This window comes from Hydra viridissima, unplaced genomic scaffold (assembly GCF_058129835.1).
Source record: "Hydra viridissima isolate aposymbiotic clone 2 unplaced genomic scaffold, HvirCarnegie_v1 scaffold_11, whole genome shotgun sequence".
Lineage (NCBI taxonomy): Eukaryota > Metazoa > Cnidaria > Hydrozoa > Anthoathecata > Hydridae > Hydra > Hydra viridissima.
The window spans coordinates 10,766,451-10,787,491 of record NW_028324310.1 but is presented as its reverse complement, the minus strand read 5'-3'; the positions used below and the strand labels follow the sequence as shown (position 1 = coordinate 10,787,491).

The 21,041-nt window shown below is 29.7% G+C and overlaps 1 protein-coding gene and 1 pseudogene across 2 annotated transcripts; one reads left to right on the top strand and one right to left on the bottom strand.

The window, feature by feature from the left end:
• Window positions 1–10,675: 10,675 nt before the first annotated feature.
• On the bottom strand, window positions 10,676–20,612 carry LOC149882134 (uncharacterized). The gene is made up of 3 exons (XM_090065894.1): window positions 20,034–20,612; window positions 13,846–13,997; window positions 10,676–13,420 (listed from the first exon to the last, which is right to left on the bottom strand). Exons 1-3 carry the CDS (start codon window positions 20,563–20,565, stop codon window positions 10,676–10,678), a joined length of 3,429 nt encoding a protein of 1,142 aa, XP_089922020.1. The 5' UTR covers window positions 20,566–20,612.
• LOC149882135 (uncharacterized) lies at window positions 17,007–19,643 on the top strand (annotated as a pseudogene). The gene is made up of 7 exons (XR_016445046.1): window positions 17,007–17,334; window positions 17,411–17,512; window positions 17,638–18,075; window positions 18,428–18,597; window positions 18,828–18,892; window positions 19,305–19,411; window positions 19,508–19,643. The product of XR_016445046.1 is annotated as an uncharacterized LOC149882135 (transcript).
• Window positions 20,613–21,041: the final 429 nt, after the last annotated feature.

Sequence of the window (21,041 nt, the reverse complement as noted above, 5' to 3'; positions counted from 1 at the left end):
TAGGAAAGGAGCCATTATCATGAAAAAATTTAAAGTCATTTTTTTTCTTAGGACATAGGTGATCTCAATTTTGTATTATTTGAAACATGGGCCACCAAACCCAATTGGTTTTATTTTTTGAGCATAACTTTTATGTTTTATGGCTCTCCAGGCAGGAGTGAAGCGCGAGTTAGATATCTAGTTAATATACACTGCAGGCCAAAAGTTTCCGGACACTTAATACTTTTATATAAAAAGCTAAAATCTATCCTGTATCATTAATTTAATCAATAATATTAACTTATAAAACTTACTAATTTTAAGTGTTTATATAAGTTTGTTTTTTTAATTGTTTATTTTTACTTGATATATAGCGTTACATTACTCTTAAGAGTTTGGTCTTGTTAAAGTTATTTATTTGTTGAAACATGAAGTAAATGTTTATAATGTAATGGTAGCCGACTAAAATGATTAAGAATATTTAGTTTTGTTTAGTTTTCATTTGGTATTAATGACAGTTGCATTAAAAAATCATCAAAAAAATTTTAAAATTTTATAATTCGACTATTTAATTTAAAATATGGGTAAAAAACCTTCTTTAACGTTTGTAAAACGTTCTGAAATAATTACATTAAATAAAGAAAGTTATTCAGTTCGTAAAATTTGCAAAAAATTAAAAGTTGCCAGAATTACTGTACAAGATACCATCAAACAATGGAAAGAAACAGGCATTTTTGAAGACAAAAAAAGATCTGATAGACCACGGAAGACAACAAAAGAAGAAGATAATAGTATAATATTGATGAGTAAAAGAAATCAAAGACTTACGGCCCCGGAAATAACTTCAGGTTTTAATAGGAGTCATTCAAAATCTATATCATTAACCACTACGAAACGACGTCTTAGACGAGCAGGACTTTCTGGCCGTATAACGGTCAGGAAACCGTTGCTACGGATTGGAAACAAAAAGAAAAGGTTATAATGGGCTATAGACCACCAAAATTGCACAGAAGAAGACTGGGGAAAAGTACTATGGACCAACGAGTCCAAATTTGAACTGTTTGAGCAAAGATGTAGAATTTATATCAGAAGAAGAACAAAAGAAAAAATCATCACAGAGTGTTAAGCGCCAACAATCAAGCATAGTGGTGGGTCAGTTATGGTATGGGGATGTTTTTCTTCTGTAGGTGACCTAGTTAAAATTGAGGGTATTACAATAACCCTAAAGACACCTCAAAACTATGTAAGAACTATATAAAGGAACAAGAAGATACTGGTGGCCTCAAAAACATGACCTAGCCGGGCCAATCACCAGATTTGAACCAAATAGATTTACTGTGCGACGAATTGGACAACATCCAAAGAGCACCTGTGGCAGATATTAGAAGAATCCTGGTTATCAATTACACCTGAAATAATAAATAAGTTAATAAATAGAATGCTACGGATCTCAAAAAAAGTGATAAAAACTCATGGATTATTTTTTAATGAAAAGACAGTTTAATAATAATAATGTTGTTAGCATTTTTTTTTATTTCACTTTTTGTCTTTTTTTTTTCTTAAAAGTAACTATATGTATCTTTTATAAAATAAATATGATATTTGAATTTTATTGAAATAATTATGGGAGTTTTAATTAAAGAATTAAACAAAATCCAAGTATCCGGAAACTTTTGGCCAGCAGTGTATATCATTGAACTGGCCTTCAAATTTTCGGCCTATTTATGCAACATATCCGGCCGTGTATAAGGTAGGACACGGAATACAGAATCATAAAAACAGAAATAGAAAAAAAAAAGATTAGAGAACCCTTGAAGAAATTGAAAAAGAAGTCGTCCAGTCCACGTGTTTGTGTTGCGAAGTTGATGTCGAAATGAAAAAAGAAAAAAAAGAACAACTCTTACAGCAATCACGCAAAATATTGGTTCAACTTTTGCAAGATCACGAATGCTTTGTAAATCTTTAAAAAAGAGAATTTTACTTAGATGTGCTGTTTCGCGATTACAACGTTTACAATATCGATAAAAAAACTATTCGAGAATGGGGAATTCAAAAAAGGAGAAGCGACGATAATTAACGCCAATCTTTTTCTCTTAAAATAATCATTTTTTAGACAAACAAAAAGAAAAAAAAAGGAATATAATTTTGGTTCGTTTTTCGGTTCGATCGCTTCTTGATAAGGTAAAGATTGGAAAAAGTTGGGTAGAGAATTTAAAATCCAAGAAAGTTGATTGGGAGCTATTGATTATGATCACGAACACAAAAAATCGTACGAAAAATCTTAAAAAGTTTCAAAGTGTTGGATAAACGAAAAGGGAAACAACGAGCGAGATTAGTTTGACAAAAATGAAATTTGATTTAAATAATCGTGCCAAATTTAATAACGAACGGAACTACTTTAACCTTCCCAGAGACACCACTGAGTCACTGTTTTCTTTATGAATTTGATGTTATTTTCGCGTCTGACTGCGAATCATGGCATTTTACAAACTCCGCTCCTTCGTACATTGTTTTAAAATTGCATCATTTTAACACATTAAATACGTTAACACCTTACATGCATTAACACCTCACATACATTAACACCTTGCACACACTAGCATCTTACACTCGTTAACACCTTACACACATTTAAACGCCAGTAGCATCTTGAAGACGTTAATCATGAAAGTGGGTACTTACGAAGAAACAGGAGCTATTAATTCTTTTCCTTCTTTAGGACGAAGGTGTTGGTGGATAATGGACATTGAAGCGATTACAACGAAAGAAAATCACTCTTGCATTCGCGAAATGTCCATTACTCGACTGTTTGTTCCCTTCACTTCAGTCATCAACGTGCACGGCGTGCCTTGCGAGGATTATGAAGACTTGTCTGCTTCGCATCGAAAAGCGTTTCAATATTGTTTCGATCGAGTGCATCGTTTGTCTTTTTATCCACTCAAAAATAAAATCTTGAAAATTGAAAAATGTAGAGAAATGGGAAAGTTTGTTCGAAATTACATTTCGAAGGACGATATTGTTTTTTACAAAGGCGGAACGCACGAAAAACGCTTCTGCGATAAACTCCGAATCCTCTCCTTCAACATCGAAGCGTTTGGAGTTCCGAAAGTAGAAAACATTGATTCGCCTTTTAGGTTTGAACATTGTGGCGGACACGTCGGTGAAGGAGAGGTGACGCATTGTCCGTCTGTCGAAGTATTGTTGTTTAAATATTATTTGGGTAAATTTTGTAAAGAAGATATGATTAGTTATATGGAAAATTTTTAGATTAAAAATATTTAAAAAAAATAACAAGCAAATTGACAAAGTAGCAATGAAAAATTAAGAAGCGATGAGTTTTGAAGTGAAAAATTCGAAGCGAAATTGTTCTCAACTTTTTTAAATGATTTTTAATCGTAATCGTATGGAACTGTTAGATATATTTATATAAAATATATGCAGAAATATATATACATTATTGCATATATTTTATTTTACTGCATATTGTTGATAAAAAAAAATTACTGTAAGTATTGCTGTTAAAAAAAAAAAAAAAAGAACAAGGTGTTTATTTTTTTCTGTTCAAAAAAACTCTCCTCCAGTGTATGTGACGTCATCGGCCCTGTTAATAGACCTGTTATAAAGTACGCCGTGGTCGTCACTGTTCCGCAAACAAACATGACTCGTATATATATATATATATATATATATATATATATATATATATATATATATATATATATATATATATATTATATACAGAAAAAATTTTGTTTTCATATTTTATATACAGAAAAAATTTTGTTTTCATTTGTTGACCTGTGTTATTAAATATTGAGTTTCAAAAATTTTTTGTTTTGAAGAATGCAAATTACAATAGTTATTAAAGAATATATTTGAAAGTGTAACCCCATGGTTTCTGTTCATATATAGCTGGTATGATTCAGAAAAAAGCTTCATTAGATTGCACAAAGAAGAAATACATGTATTATCAGCTACTTCACGAAACATTATATAGCAAAATATTACCCATTAACATACCAAATCCCCAGGCACTGTTAATCCCCCACAATTTACTTTCTCAGTAAAATCTCTGAATTTCTCATAATAAAATACGAGTCATCTGAATCTTTATCATTTCTGACAATATATCCGGCTATTTAAATCAGAATTATTTTGATATCTATAGATAATATTTTTTCTAATTCTCGCAAGTTATCAAATATCAAACATTTTTGAATTTGAACTGACTTCACACACATGAAGCACTTTAGATAAAAATTTGGGTCCACCAAACAAAGTTACTACCATAAAATTTAAAACAGTATTAGCAAGAACACTTGGATTTTTAACTGCTTTTCCAAAAACTGTTCTCCAATGGTACTGCAACATAGTCATAACACTAGCTTCATCTAATAAAAGAATTCAATTTTTATGTCTAATATCTGTTAAATTTGAAAAAACCTTTTGTAGATAAATATCAACTTTTACAATATGGGACCATCTATTCAATTTGATAATTCTGTTTTTAGAGAGAGATAATAATTTTCATTATGAATCATTTCATTGTGTAGTACAATTAACTACACAATGAAATGATTTATAATGAAAATTATTATCTACTTTCAGAACAAATAATGACACTAATGTTATGAAAGAACTCTTATGATTGAACCAATACTTGATTCTCTGTTTTTGTATGAAATAGTATACCAACTCTATTAAAGTTTTAGTTTTCTACGTTTGTTTTCAGACCATTAAACGATTTTATAACACCTTTAAAATTGAACTCAGACAACTCATCAGGTTGAAAATTTCTAGTTTCTGAATGAGTTCTTGAAGTAGTTCTGGGACAAGAAGATGGCATAGGAATTAAACTTGGTTTTACACACGTAAATACAGATGGAGGATCACGAGGTTTTTCTTTGCCATAATCTTTTTTTGAAATGTATGCAACAGGCCAGTGCCTTTTACAAACAATTTTGTCTCTTGGTATAACAGCCAACTACTTTTTTCTTTCTTCTGGTGTTCGAGGAAGGCCAAAGTTGGCGCTACTCGACTTTCGTACCCTTCCCCTCCCCCTTCCCTTTTTTTTTTTTTTTATGATTGATTCTGATAGAGAATTTTATGCTGATTATGAATCGTATAAAAAAGTAGGTCTCAATGGAAAGTGCTCTAATCTGAAATTGAAAGTACAAAAATATACGACATATCACTAATATTCGCCATTTTGAATAAACTAACTTTAGGGTTGATTTTGTTTTCTAAAGTAAAAGATTGCTGACCTTTTTTTTACTATAAAAAAGAGTGTTTTTTGATGTGAATGCTCTTTCGAGTGTAATCAGACAGACAAGCGAGCTATAAAAGATGTTACTCTTGTGAAACATGTAATTCCTTCTTGTGATTCACATCAGCTGTGATGTTTAGAATGAGGATTGGTTGGGTCATTTCATTAGTGTCAGTATGAACGCCTTCTTCATCATCAAGGTTTGTTTGGGTCTCTTTAGCAACGTGAGATTGAACCTCATCAACAGGCTCAACATCAGCATGGTGTTGCAGGGTATTTGAATTCAGTTTAGAAAACATGGATAGTAGATTTTTAGTTGTTTTAGCATCTTCTCGCAGAAGCTTTATGTTTTTCTCAAGTAACTTTTCATGTCCACTTTTTCGCTTAGACATCACACCTGTAAAAAAATAAAAAAATAAACATTTGTATTAGCCTTTTAACTACTATGATAGTTTTTATTGATTATTTTTAAATAAGTGTTATGAATGGAAGACCTGCGACTGTATTGTTATTTGTGTGAAGTTTGTTAATCTGATTATTTTTAAAGAATATAACTTAAAATTTTAGAATATACTAATTTTAATATTTTTAAAAATAAACCTACATTTTATTAAAGCTACATTTTATTAAAATAAACCTACATCTTCATTAATAATAAATCATTCATATTTATTTTTATAAACTGTGTAGGAGTTTCTTGTTAATATTATACATACTATATAAAATATAAATAGATTACTTTTAATTTTTAAATAGTAAAATACCATATTAATAAAAAACCAATATTTATATAAATACCTAATTACTTTTTTTGTTAGATATTTTATATTATATTTATAATATTGTTTTGATTTAGAAAATGTTTACTGAAATAATAAATTATAAAAGAAGCGTTACATTAAATTAAAAATTCTATATAAAGTATGTATAATAAATTATTTAACGCGTTTTTATTTAACTCGTTTTATTTAAACAAAAATCTATAGTGAAAACAAAATTGAATAAAGCAAAATCTGAAGTAAATTTCAACTCACAATTTTTTATTACTATTCTAGAAATTTATTAAAAAAATTAAAGAAAATACGTTTTAAAATATTATAAAATTTTAAAATGTTGTATTGCTGACGGCCCACCGGGAAATGTCCCGGTGTCCCGGTGGCCTAATCCGCCCCTGCTTGTGAATTTTAGTTATAACAGAATTTTAGACTTTTTTTTCAGTAAAAATTGTGACCTAATATATATAAACCCAAAGTTTGTGTGTGTGTACTTTATACAACTCCAGTTTTGAACTGAATCACACCAAATTTGGCTCAGACCCCTCATTTTACCAGGAGAAGATCATAGGTTGCTTTTCGTCCCAGAACTTTGACCCTAGGGGATACTTTATTTACTAGGGTCCCCCTAATTTACTACACAGAATACCCCTAGGAGGCAAAATCTGACAAAGTATGTGTAGCAAAAGTTGTAATTGTGACTTTTCTATAATATCTTTTTTATAATATCTTTTTAAGTATATTTTGGAGATTTTCTTTTTCATCCGGGGGAGCGCAGGATACTGACCAGCTAGTTATTGTTAAAAAAAGTAGTTGAACTTTCATCAAATAGTAAAAATGGGATTCCTAAATATTCTTTGCAAAAATGTTTTTAATTAATTTGTGTGGCTATGAAAATAGCCGTTTTTGATTTACATGATCCTCGGCATGAATTATAAATGTACGTTACGTTCGATACACACAAAAAAGCTACAAATGGTAGAAGTCAAACTGGATATACTGTTACAACCTGATCCCAAAAGTGAAAAAACCGATGTTTGGGAAATCTCTCCATCCACGTAAATTCGGATAAATAATCAGCTACCATTTCGCGGTTAGTTTGCTCCATCATTGATTTGAAATTTGCTTTGGCTAGACACCACATAGCTTCCACGTGATTTGTTGTCACGCCTGTCTGCGGATCTACAAAATTGAGAATATGGTTAACAGTCTCCACGTGTCACTCCAGATAATAGAACCAGGAAGTATCAATTGATGTATGATTGGAATCATTGTTGCAGCATCGCGATTTTGGACAGGGACTAAAAAGTCTTTCGTTGCTGCAGGTTCATTCTCACCAAACATCCACTGCTGCGGAATTTTTCTACCAACTTGATATTTCTTCGACAAAAAACAGATTCATCTATTTCAACAATACATCCTGGACTGCCAATTGGATCAGGATTATTGAGGGAATATGAGACGCAAATATCACTTCAAAATTGATTCAATTCAACAATGGTATCATCGCTTCCAATATTTATTTCTTGTCTTATATCGTTAATTGATAATTGTATACTGTTGGTTTTCGAAGGGCCATGATATTTATGTAAATAAATTTACAAGAAATCATATAATGAAACATTTCTTTTTATATGACGGACGCAATGAAAATAAATTTTTACGGGGGTTTAACTAAAAGCATGAGAAAGAAAGTCCACAGTTTTTAAATATAATTATTTTTAATATAAACAAATTAATACTGTCAAATTTTTTTTAGTATATAATCAATAAAAGAATTTTTCAACTTCTTTGATAAAAATTTTTAAAAAATATTTTCGACAACGAAGTAATAATCCCAGTTAAAGCAAATTTGCGAGATAATTTAAAGGTGAATGAATTCTCAAAACGTTCCATAATTAGAAATTTTTGTTATAAATATATAAAAACCAGGTTGTTTGTACTTTAAAAAGATAACTTTTTAAACAAAAAAAAGTCATTTTTCAAGATAGCGAGTATTAGGCACTGATCTCTATAATAACTGGATAGCGCATCTCTAATATCAAAATTGACTCCAAAATCGCCATATTGGAAAGCCCCAGAACGCTGAAATCTGATGTGTATTTAAAGCGTTATGCCGAAAAACAGAACTTAAAGCTTACGGGATTTAAATTTTTGGTGCTTTCAAATATGGAGATTTTGGCGTCGAAAAATTAGAAGTTTTGCTCAGAGTTGCGCTATCCAGTTATTATAGAGATCAGTAGTATTAGGGATTTGTCGTATATTTCTGTACTTTCAACTTCATATTAGAGCACTTTCCATTGATTTTAATACCTATGATTGGCGCTACTGCACTCTCGCACCCCCCCCCACCCTTTTTTTATGATTGATTACGATAGAAAATTTCATGCTGATTCAGAAAAATATAACAACATAGATTAGAAAATCAATCGAAAGTGTTCTAATTCGAAGCCAAAATTTTAAAAAATCCCACTAAAAACACTAATATTCGTCATTTTAAAAACAATATCACGGTAGCGAAAGGTTTTCATCGTATTAGTGCTTATTTTAAATATTCCGTAACTTTCTTTAATTTCTCTCGAGCTTGCTCAGGCGTAGCTAATGACCAAAATAACGTATGCTACAAGAACACAACAAAATAGACTGTTTTAAAATTTATTTACATGTATATAAATTAAACACTTTTAGATTAAATTCACTATGAATTTTTGCATTCGAATTACTTGCTACGAATTCGGATAAATTGCTACAACTTGGGTCTAAAATTGAAAGAGGCGATGTTCATTAAATCGTTGTATCCACATAAAGTCAGATAAGTAATCCGGAATCATTTCAAAATTAGTTGGTCCCATCATTGCTTTTAATTTTGATTTGGCTCAACACCACATTGCTTCCACATGGTTCGTTATAACTCCTGTGTGAGGATCCACAAAATGAAGTCTATGGTTGACGGTGTCTTGTTGATATGCTAAGGCTGGTAAGTTATTGTAAGCAGCCCACATGTCGCTCCACACAATGGAACCAGGACAAATCCATTGTTGTATTATAGGAAGCAATGTAACGGCGTCACGATTCGCAACAGGAACTATAAATCCTTTCTTTGTTTCTAGCTCATTCCCTCCAAATATCCATTGTTGTGGAACTAATCGACCATCTTCGTCACGCCTGCCCTGAGAGCCTCAAAACATAAAATTCTGGCTTAAAAAATAAAACCAATTGGGTTTGGTAGCCCATACATCCATATTTCAAAAAATAAAAAAGTTGAAATCATCTGCCTACGTCCTTGCTTTATCGCCCGGAGAACCTCAAACCACAAAAGACACACTCAAAAATAAGAAATAAATAATGAAACTTATATTACTATTATTGATATGTATAGTCTATACATTGAGGCTTTAAAAATAAAAAATTAAGCCATCAGTCAATGTGTAGGAAATCATTGTTACTTTGAACTTGTCAGTAATTTTGACCTTTCTTTTAATGGAAAAGATTTCTTTGATTACCATTTTTTTTTTAAATTTGAATCATTTCTAAACTTAAAACACTGTCGCAAAATAAAAAAAACTATTAAAGTAGTGTCTATAATTAAACTTTGGCAATGGTTGTTTCAAAATTCTAAATATCATAGGTTTTATTTACTGTGGGTTTTTTTTTACAAGTTACAATTACTCACAGGTTAAACAAATAAATATTTAAAAAGATTTAATCTCATAAATAAATTTTTGAGTCAGTTTAAATAAATCCATAGGTATTTTCTTAGTTGATTTTTTTTGTCACAAACACTTATTCTAAAGTAGCAAGGTTTCAATGTTCATTAAAGATGCAATAGATATATTTTACCTAAATGTCCTTGCTATTGTATTCAACCACACATCTTTCAAGCCAATTTCCATATTGTGGATGTAATTTTGAATGTTTGTATCTTTGCTGCTGAACAGAAAAATCGTAATGAAGAGCTTCTAAAGATTGTTCACTGAAAAGACCAAGGGATATTTTCTTCATTCTGATAAAATCATCAATGTGAAAAAAAACAATGTGCACTTTTGGGGTCACACTTACGAATCCTAGACTTAAAAAAGATGTCCGAGATTTTTCGATTTTATTTTCATATTCCTTGTCAAAGACGTTTCCAAAGCAGGCTATAACAACAGCACTGAATTTTTTGAATGCATCAATGATGACCAAAACTGATGAATCTAGGTTCTCAAAGAGCTGATCTATCACTTCAATATTTTTCAGGAGTTTTTGGCAATCATTGTCAGCAAATTTTCCGCCATGATATGGTTGGATTGTGATGTTGAGTCTTTTTGGCCACTCATCTTTTTTTTTTTTTTTTTTTTTTTTTTCAGTTTTACATTTAATTAGTCGTAATATAATAAAGTCTGAGATATATGTTCTCGTAATACAACAAAATCCATGACATATGTTCTCGTAATACATCAAAATCCGAGATATATTATTTCGTGATGCAATTAAATCCGTGATATATAGACTAATTTAAATAAAAACTTGGTATCTGATAGAAGATCTAATGATCTTGTCGCCAGAACCATAAAAAGTTATAATAGAATATAACTTAAGCCATTAATAGATATAGACAAATAAAAATGACAAAAAACAAAAAACAAAAGAGCGTGTTTATACAAATTTCTTAATTTTAAAAGTATTTCAACATAATGTCATTAAAGAGAATGAATTTTTTTAATTTCTTTTTAAAGACTGGGAAGGTAATTGATAAATCAAAATTAGGTAAAACAATTTTGTTCCAGAGATTGGGTGCAAGATAAGCTATACAGAACTGATTGAATTTTGTTCGACAAAAGGGTTCAAAGAGTGAGTTATCATTTCGTAGTGTATACTTATTTTTTGTTTTTAAGGTAATAAAATCTTTAAAAACGTGTAAGGACGGATTGATTTTACATTGAAACATAAAGCATAATATTTTATATACATTCACTTCATAAATGTTAAGTACTTTTATATTTTTGAATAAAAACTTTGAATGCGTAAGTCGATTTTCAAAACAAACTAAGCGTATTGCGTGTTTCTGACGACGGTAAAGAGTACGCAACTTACTTTTGCTTGTACTTCCCCAAGCAATATTTGCATAGTTAATATAACTATGTATAAATGAGTAATAGAGTTGGGTTAAAATGGTTTTGTTTAAATAATTTCTTGACTTATAGAGGACTCCTATATTTTTAGAAACCTTTGAACAAATGTAGTCAATATGTGGTTTCCACGTAACATTCTCATCAAGATAAATCCTAAGAAAACTAGTAAAAGTTTCCTTTTTTATTTCTAGTTCATCAATAAGAATTTTTGGTATCGTTGTTGGTAAAAAACGTTTTTTAGATATAGGGTGAAATAGAATGTATTTTGTTTTATCAAGGTTTAAGGTCAATTTGTTACATTTAAACCACTCAGATACCCATTTAAGTTCTTTGTTCATATCAGAAAACAGCTCATTAATATTACTGTTTGATAAGAACAAATTTGTATCATCAGCAAACATAATACTCCGAAGATTAGCTGCTTTGCTAAAATCATTAATACAAATTAAAAACATAAGAGGACCAAGAATAGAGCCTTGTGGAACACCGCAGGTTATTTCAATATAGTCACTTTGAAGGCCATCATTATAGGTAAGAAATTGCTTTCTATTTGAAAAGTAACTATGAAACCATTTTAGCATGTTGTTTTTGATTCCATAGTATTCGAGCTTTTTAAGCAATATTTTATGGTCAACGGTATCGAAAGCCTTCGAAAGATCAATAAAGACTCCTAGGGTATATTGTTTTTTTTCGAAAGATTCTGAGATTTCCCTAACAAATTGAATAATTGCGTGCTCAGTTGAAACATTTTTTTTAAAGCCAAACTGTTTGGAATATAGTATATTATTTTGGTCAAAATATTTAAATATTCTATTATATATTATTCTTTCCAATAATTTTGAAAAAGTTGAAAGAACCGAATTCGGGCGATAGTTGTTGATATTTGTTTTATCGCCTTGTTTGTAAATTGGTATGACTTTCGCAATTTTTAATTGATCCGGGAAAACTCCTTGTTTTATAGATGCATTAAACACTTTATAAAGAATATCTTTCAGACTTTCATAGCATTCTGCAACTATATTACCACTTACTTCATCAGCACCAATAGCTTTATTTCTTTTTAAAGATTTAAAGGCTATATCGAGCTCGTCGTGGGATAATTCAGAAGAATACTCATTGTTATAATGAGATTTATTTATAGGACACAAGTAGTCTTCAAACGAATTTTCGGTCATAGGAATTTTTTTAGAGAGATTGGTTCCAATTTCAGTAAAGAATTTATTAAATATGTTTGCAATTTTGCTCGGTTCACATATATTTACATCTTCAAATTTTATAGTTTGTGGTAAAGAACTTAGGTGATTTTTTGATTTTCCTGTTATCTCTTTTATTATCTGCCAGGTGCGCGTTGAGTTGTTTTTAAACTTATTGATCAGATTAGTATAATAATTTTTTTTTAGATTTTTGCGAATTTTTTCAAATAAATATTTATAATTTTTATATATTTTTTCATTTGCAGAAGATTTAGTTTTTAAATATTTAATATACAACTTCTGCTTTATTTTCGAAGATTTTTTTAAGCCTTTTGTAATCCAAGGACTATTGAAGGTTTTATGACTTATAACTTTTTTACATACTGGAAAGTTCGCGTCATATACTGAGTAGAATGTTTCAAAGAATTTATTATAAATAGTACTTGCATCTTCATTAAAGTTGATGTGCCCCCAATGAAGTAATGATAGTTGATGTTTAAAATCATTTATTTTTTTGTCGCTGTAAATTCGTTTTTTTACAGTTCTATTTTGTTTAATTTTATTTGATAATGTTGTGTTAAGGGTTAGGAAAATAGGAAAGTGGTCCGATATATCAGTTTTTACGATACCTTTTTGGATGGAGTTATTAAAGATGTCTGTAGTAAAGATATTATCAATGAGAGTAGTAGAATTTTTTGTTACTCTAGTTGGATGATTGATTAAAGGAATTGCGCCAGCTAAAAAAATTTCATCATAGAAACTTCTCACTTTTTTGTCTTTGTTATAAATAAGACAGTCCATATTAAAATCCCCAATTATAAAGTTTTTTTTTCTTTCGTTGTTACCAGCGTGAACTATATTATGTTGCAAATAAAAGCTAAAATTTTCGCACGCGCCGTCAGGTGGCCTATAGAAGCTGCTTATAAGTATGTTTTTTCCATTGTTAATAATTAATTCAATGGTTGCGATCTCTTTATCTTTGTCAGAAACGCTCAAATCGCTTCTAACTTTATACGCAATGTTTTCCTTAACGTATATAAGAACTCCTCCACCGCGTTTATTTGTTTGTCTTTCTAACGAGACTAATTCAAAATTCTTTAGATGAAAATTAGAATTATTTTCAAGTTCGATAGAAGGGCACCAAGTTTCCGTAACACATATAATATTAAAAATGTTTTCAGTTTCTTTTAGAAAATGTCGAAAGTTTTCATTATTTTTGCTTAAACTCCTTATATTTATGTGGAGGATTCTGATTCTTTCACTGTTTGTATCATTTACATTTTTAAAAAGAAATTCTTTAATGGTGCTAGGGTAATAATATAAACTGTCTGTGTACATATCACTAAAAAAATTTACATCTGGGTCTGCGTTTTCATCTGACGTAATGTGTTTTTCATAAAAATTATAGGTCAGCGATTGAAAGTCATTCATTTTTGTAATTATTTTTTGAGCACATTTTAAAGAATTTCTTTTTGTTATCGTAATTATTAATCGCGCGTTATAAGTTTATTGTAGACAACTTTTGCATACTTACCTGAGGATCTTAATTCTTTAGCTTTTGCAAAGAGTATTTTTCTTTTTTCAATCGTTCTTTCGCTATAGTCGTCGTTGAGATATATACGTTCATTCCAAAGCTTTAGTCGTTTATAATGCTGTAATATTTTTTCTTTGTCTTTATCCCAGCAAACACACGACGTCGCAACGACGTTGTAAATAGGTTATTTTCAAGTTTGTAAGGACGTCGCTAGTTAAATAGGTTATTTTCAAGTTTGTAAGGACGTCGCTAGGACGTCGTATCCACGACGTCTTTTAAAGAATCTTATTCAGACGTCGTAGCGACGTCAGTTTAACGTCGTCTAATAAAAAAAAAAAAATTATTAGATTTTTTTTTTTTTTGTTTAACTGTTGCGTCAGGTCCGAAACTTTAATAGAAGCTAATTTTAAAAAGAAATTAAGAAAATGAGTAGAAAAGATGTAATTGAATTGCGTGAAGAAACTATTTACGGCGGATTTGATTGACGTAGTTTATTTGATATGTTGTAAATATAGTTTAAGCGGTTTATTTTATGAGCATATTTGAGGTTCTTTGTATAGTATAAATTGAAGGAAAACTTTTTGTAAAGGAGATGATTTAAGGAGAAGAGAAAATGTAGAACTGAAACGTTGTGTTCGCTGCGAGAAAACAACAAAAGAGTATATGAAAAAATGGAGAAGAAAGGATAATTTGTTAAGACAATTTCTATACGAGAGTGACAAAGATGAAGATTTTTTTGAAAAAACGTTTGAAGTGGAAAAAAATGATACGAGCAAACAAAAACCATGCCACACAGAAGATTCATTCACTCAGCTTGGTTCTTTGAATTGCAGTAATCATTTAAATCAACTAGAGTCTTTGAGCCAGCTTGATTCTTCTGTTCGTTTTGATTTATACAATGAACTTGATTCTTCCGGCCGACTTGATTCTTCCAATCAATACGACTCTTCTAGCGAACTTGATTCTTCTAGTCAGATCGATTCTTTCAGTGAATTTTGTTCTTCTTCAAGAAGCGACGAAAATGAAATAAAAATAGATGAGAGAAATAGTGCGGTTGACCCTAATGAAACATATTTTATTTTAAATTTAAAAAAATGGTTGATTAAAAATAGAATTACTCACACAGCAAGTACTGAGCTGCTTTCTCTTTTAAGATGCAATGGACATGCAGCTTTGCCTAAATCTTCTTGTACTTTGTTAAAGACTCAACGCTGTGTTTTGACAGAAAAAAAATGTGGTGGGGAGTATATCTATTTAGGGTTAAGTAATGGTATTAGTCAAACTTTCAGAGAGAATCCTTTATTACCAGTTGAGAACAACATCATATCTTTACTTGTAAACATTGATGGTGTGCCATTGCATAAATCTTCAAACTCTCAATTTTGGCCTATACTTTGCCAGTTTAGTAAGTTTACACCATTTATTGTTGCAATTTTCTATGGTAGCCAAAAACCAACCAATTTAAATGATTTTTTAATTGAGTTTGCGAATTTTCTATGGTAGCCAAAAACCAACCATTATATGATTTTTTAATTGAGTTTGCGAATTTAAAAGCATGTGGTTATAATAAAGATGGAGTTAATTTGTTGGTTGAAATCCGTGCATTTATTTATGATGCTCCTGCTAGGCAATATCTAAAATGTGTTAAAGGTCATACAGGTTATTTTAGTTGTGAAAGATGTGAAATTAAAGGTAAGTACAAGTCGTTTAGAATGATTTTAAATACTACAAATTGTGTGCCTCGTACTAACAAGTTATTCAAACAGTATTTCTATGCCAATACACATCAAATAAGCCGTAGCATATTAATAGATTTTAATGTTAATTGTGTTGATGGTTTTGTCTTGGATTATATGCATTTAGTATGTCTTGGTGTTGTTAAGCGAATTCTTATTTTTCTAACCAAAGGACCTTTCCCATATAGATTGGGTTCTGCTCAATTGTTGAATATTTCAGAAAACTTGTTAAAGTTTAGTGGTAAATTTCCATCTGAGTTTGCTCGTCAATCAAGAAGTTTACATGAAGCAAAGAGGTGGAAAGCCACTGAGTTTAGGCAATTTTTGTTATATACTGGCTTTTTAGTTTTAAAAGATGCTTTTACTCCTGAACGTTATCAGCATTTTCTTTCTTTAACTCTAGCAATGAGAATTTTTCTAGATTCTAATGCGATTGTCTGAAATAATCATCTTCAATATGCAAAAGATTTATTGAATTACTTTGTAGTTAAATCAGAAGAATTTTATGGTCCTACTTTTTCTGTGTATAATGTACACAGCTTAACTCATTTACATGAAGATGTTAGCTTTTTTAACTGTTCCTTAGATGAAATCTCTTCTTTCCAATTTGAAAACTATTTGCAAGTAATTAAAAAGTTCATTCGCAAACCTCAAAGTCCATTATCTCAAGTTTTAAAAAGATTTTCAGAGCTTGAAAATCTTGAAATAAGTTGTAATCAGTATGCTAAATCACATAGAGTTATTTTTTCTCCAAAATTTAAAGACTCTTGGTTTCTCCTATACACAGGCGAATTTGCCCAGATTATTGGAAAATTAGACAACAATCAATTTAACTGTGTTGTTTTAAAAAATTGTGTTTACAAAAGCGTATTTACAGATCCATGTGACTCTAAAATCTTTAACATTGTTTTTGTTAGAGATATAAAAACTCACTTGAAACATGTTTGTCTAAGTAAAAAACATTTTCAAAGAAAAGCAGTATGTCTAGCTTATAAAGAAGGGTTTGTCTTATCATGTTTGTGTCATGACATATAAAATTTGTTTACAACCCACTCTTTAACTAAATAATAATTGTTGAAAAGTTTTTTGTACCTTTGTGAAGTATTAGATCAAATAACAATATACTTAATATATATTTTACAATGTTAAACATCAAAAAAATTGAATTTTTTAAAGTTTACCTATTTGGTAATTGTCTGTATTGTTGTAAGATTTTAATATTGTTATTTAAATATTTATAAATATAAACAAAAAAAATTGTTTCATTTATTTAAATATTCATAATAAAGTATGTTAATAAAAATTATTATTTGTTAAATTATTTATAGTAAAATATGTTACTGTTAACATGTTCTATAGCTAAAATTGTTCTATAGCCAAAATTTTTCTAAAAACAATTAATTGTTATTAGAAGAAATTAATATATATTTTTAATAATTAATCGTTTAAACAGTTTTTTAAACAAAAACTATTATAATATAATATTATAATATTATTATAAATAAGTATAAAAAATTCAAAGATGTCAATGAAAGATTTATGGGCATTAGTTGTAACTTCAAGCAAAGACTAAATTGGAAAAACTAGGGAGACAGAAACAGTTGTTCCATTTCATTGGATTTCCTCAGATGAGAAATGGTTGTATTGGCCTCCTTCTCGAAAAGATGAAAAACATACAAAGGCAATTCCCAATGAGGTTCTTTGGAAGAAATTTGAAATTTTAAAAATAAAATTACGAGGTAATCATTTTGTTTTTCCGGATTTGTTCTAACTCTTTTATTAATAATTTTTCTTCTACTTATTTAAAACTTTTAGGTGAAAAAGATTTGTGTGAATATGTGTCTGGAAACAATTTTATGTCCTCATCAAGTGAAAGAGAGAGTGCAGTGAATGAAAAAAGGGATATTGATTTTAACAGTAAGACAAACATTTTGATTTAGGATTTCGGATTTTTATTTAAATGTTTTTTGCAACCTAATGTTAATTGCAGTATTAAAAATATTGTTTTTTCTTTGTTAACAAATTTATTGATATTATTATAGAAGTGGAATTGCCTAAAAAACCTACTGAAAATATTATGTCAGCGATAATTTCTTTGTCAAGTAAATCTATTTTAAAACAAGAATTGTATTCACAATCAGCATCTTGTAAAAGTAGTTCTTCTGATTATTTATCACCAATAAGTTCTGCGTCACTATCACCTAGCCATAAGTTAAGATTATGTTCTCGATCACCTGTCTCCAAAAGCAGGCCATGTTCGCTCTCACTTTCACCAGTCCTAATGTCTGGATCAAGTTCATGTTCACTTTCGCCTATTCGCAAGCCAAGATCAAAATCTCGCTCCCCTTCACCTGTGCATAGTTCTAGATCATACTCAAAATCACAGAATAATCATTCCCAATCAGTGTTTTCAAAGTCAAAATCTAAAGCAAAGAAACTGGTTCGATGTATGAATAGTAATTTCCCAATGGATGAAGCACGTAAGTTAAAAAAGTTTTTTTCAAGTTTTATTGATTAAAATTATCTATCGAATTCATCTAGAAAACACAGAGAGATTTGGTTAACTGTTTAATGTCAGTTTTGCCAATATAATTACCTAAGTACTTTTATTAAGTTTACTTAATTTAAAAAAATGGTATATGAAGGAATACACAATTTTTTTATGACGAAAATTGTCTCATAGATTCAATTTTGAAAATAAACTTTTGCTCTATACTATTACTTTTGGTTTTAAACTGACATTTTCTTAAATGTAAATATTATGTAATTTATATACTGTTAATAAGTGAAACAAAATTTAATATTTGGATTTTTTAATATATGTAATTTTAGGATTTCAAAAAAAGACAATATCTCTTTTAACTTGTATCGTTGACCTATTGGAGAATCAAGTTCACCAAATAAATAATGATTGTACAAAAGATGTGGAAAAAATTGATAACATGGATAAATTCAAAGAACTAGAGGAGTCTTTATCAAAAAAAGACTTTTTTTCATTTATGGTGAATTGTTTTTGAGAATTCTTTTTCATAAATACCCTATTTACTACAATAAAATTTTTTTTGTGTGAAATCTTTAATGTAGTCTTTGTAAAAAGTGCTACCAACATGTCCGTTTGATATTAAATTATGTATAAAGTTAACAATTAGAACTCCTCTAGCTTCGAAGTTATTAATGTTAGTTTATGTTTAAATGTTATTCAAATATGTATAAGCAAATATATATATTTTAGGTTGGTCAGTTAAAAATGGTCGGTGGCAAGACAGTACGGGAAAATGTGAGAAATGTCATGAAAAGGTACACAACAATATACATTGATATGTTTTCCAGGCCTATATGGCGTCGTATTCTATATTAATGGATTAACTAACTGATAGACAATAATATGGATTAAAAATCAAATTAAATGTTTTTCAAATTACATTTGAACAGGTTGCAAGGTTGACTATAAAAATTCGAACTTGATAGCCTAAAGTTCAAACTTGAATTCAAAAAGTTGCCTATAAAAATTGGAATTTAGCAGGTTGAATTCAAGGCCTTAAAAAGTTAAAAATTAATTGTTTGTTAAACCTGTTTTAAATGATTTTTTTTAAGATTTCAACAAATTAAGTAACAATTTACTCAATTACGCAAAAATAATTATTTTATTTAAGTTTCTTATTTTATGTGAGTTTTTTATTAACAGTTCTGATAATTTCTTTTAATTTAGGTTAATGTCCTACTCTGTAATGTCATGTTTTAATATGCTTGGAACAAATAGACACGAGCAAAAAAAGTTATCATTTAAAGAGACAAAGATATGTAGTGTGGTTGTCGGTGAGTTTATATTGATATATTTATATTTAAGATTGGTATTCTATAAAATGAGTAAAAATAACTTTAAAGTGTTTTAACATATTTCATTTTGTTTAGCGAGTGTGTTGTCAAATCACGCGACAACTGAAATCGAAGTTTTGGATTCAGTGAAAAACGTGTTAAAATACGCTCCAGAAAAAAAAAAAGATGTATAAATTTGAATTTTGAAAAAGAAATCCAAGCAGCTGCATTATATTTTTATTTGAGACTTTATCGTGGCCATTCTTTTATGTAAATAAAAGTGTAATTGGTAAAAGAAACTGTAATTGGTAATATTTTGGCGCTTTAAAATAGTTCAGTTTTTGAACATGTTACACATGTTACAACATATGTTCAATTCTTTAAAGAAGTTGTTTAAATAAATAATAGATTTTTTAATAGAAAATATAAAAATTGTATGTAAAAACAAGAGGCATATTTAGTCGGTTTTCCGACCAATAACCGATATCCTGTAGATCCTTTTTGCGACGTCGCATCGACGTCTATTTTTCACCCTGGATACGACGTCGTAAAATTGTTACACTTTACGACTTTACAGCGACGTCAAAACGACCAACCTCGCGACGTCAAAACGACGTTGTACCGACGTCATTGTGCTTGCTGGGGAACTTTACAACTATTGTTCGTCGCTTTTTATGTCCAGATTCATTTTTTTTTCCAGTTCTGTGGGCTCTTTCTATTTGAATGTTGTGTTTTATATTTAATTTTTCTTTAATAAAATATTTTACTTTCGACTCGCTTTCTTCCCATGATTCGTTTTCTTTTTCTTCAAAACCTTCAAACCTCAAGTTGTTTCTCCTGCTGCGATCTTCTAATTCAGCAATTTTGTCTATAAAAATTTCGCTTGAAGTTCTTTTTTTATTTTCTTTGATTTGATTTTTTAGTTCTTCATTAAGTTCGTTTGTTTCCTTTATGGTTTTTTCGTAGCATTCGTTTTGGAAGTTCATCCCGTTGTTTATTGTAGCAATTTCATTTTTTAGTAATATGTTTTCGTTTTTTAATTGCTCTATTTTCACTTCAAGTTTGTCAATTTTCTCTCCAAAGATTTTTAACAAAGTATTTTCATGAGCTTCTAATAGTTCTTTCACTTGCGTGATTGTTAAACTTTTAGCCATTTTTTTTTTTTTTTTTTTTAGAAAAGAAATGCGTCTTATCTCGACGAAAGCTTCACGCGTCTGCTTTTGGCAATTCTTCTTTTAGTGCTTTGAATAATTGATTAACTATCCCAATAAGCAGATGAGATTCCATTGGGGGAATTAGTTCGAAAATGAATTTGCTTGGATCAGCTTTTAGAAGCGGTTTATGGACAACATTGTTGAAAAACATTGCCCTACTAATGTCACCACCTTTTGAAAGAAAGTCTGTGTAACAATTTTGAAGATCAGACAGCGTCCTGAGCGCACCTTTTTCAGCTAAGTTCTTTGCTTCACTATCACAGTATAGGCATGAATGTGAGCTAGAGTGACATTGCAAACCACATAAAATGTTAGCAACTTTCAAGTCGCAAGAAACCACAAAGTCTACATTTTCAGGTTGAACAAGCTCAATAAAGTTTTTGATGTTGCTGTAATTCTCATGTAGATCCTCTGCA

What these genes read in the sequence shown, in the direction of transcription:
- LOC149882134 (XM_090065894.1), bottom strand. Translation starts at nt 20,565, where the DNA reads ATGGCTAAAAGTTTAACAATCACGCAAGTGAAAGAACTATTAGAAGCT. An exon ending in CAGCAAGCACAATGACGTCG is followed by an intron (nt 13,998 to 20,033) that starts GTACAACGTCGT and finishes GCTGGGATAAAG; the next exon opens with ACAAAGAAAAAATATTACAG. An exon ending in CCTCAGGTAAGTATGCAAAA is followed by an intron (nt 13,421 to 13,845) that starts GTTGTCTACAAT and finishes TTTCATCTAAAG; the next exon opens with AATTTTGAATTAGTCTCGTT.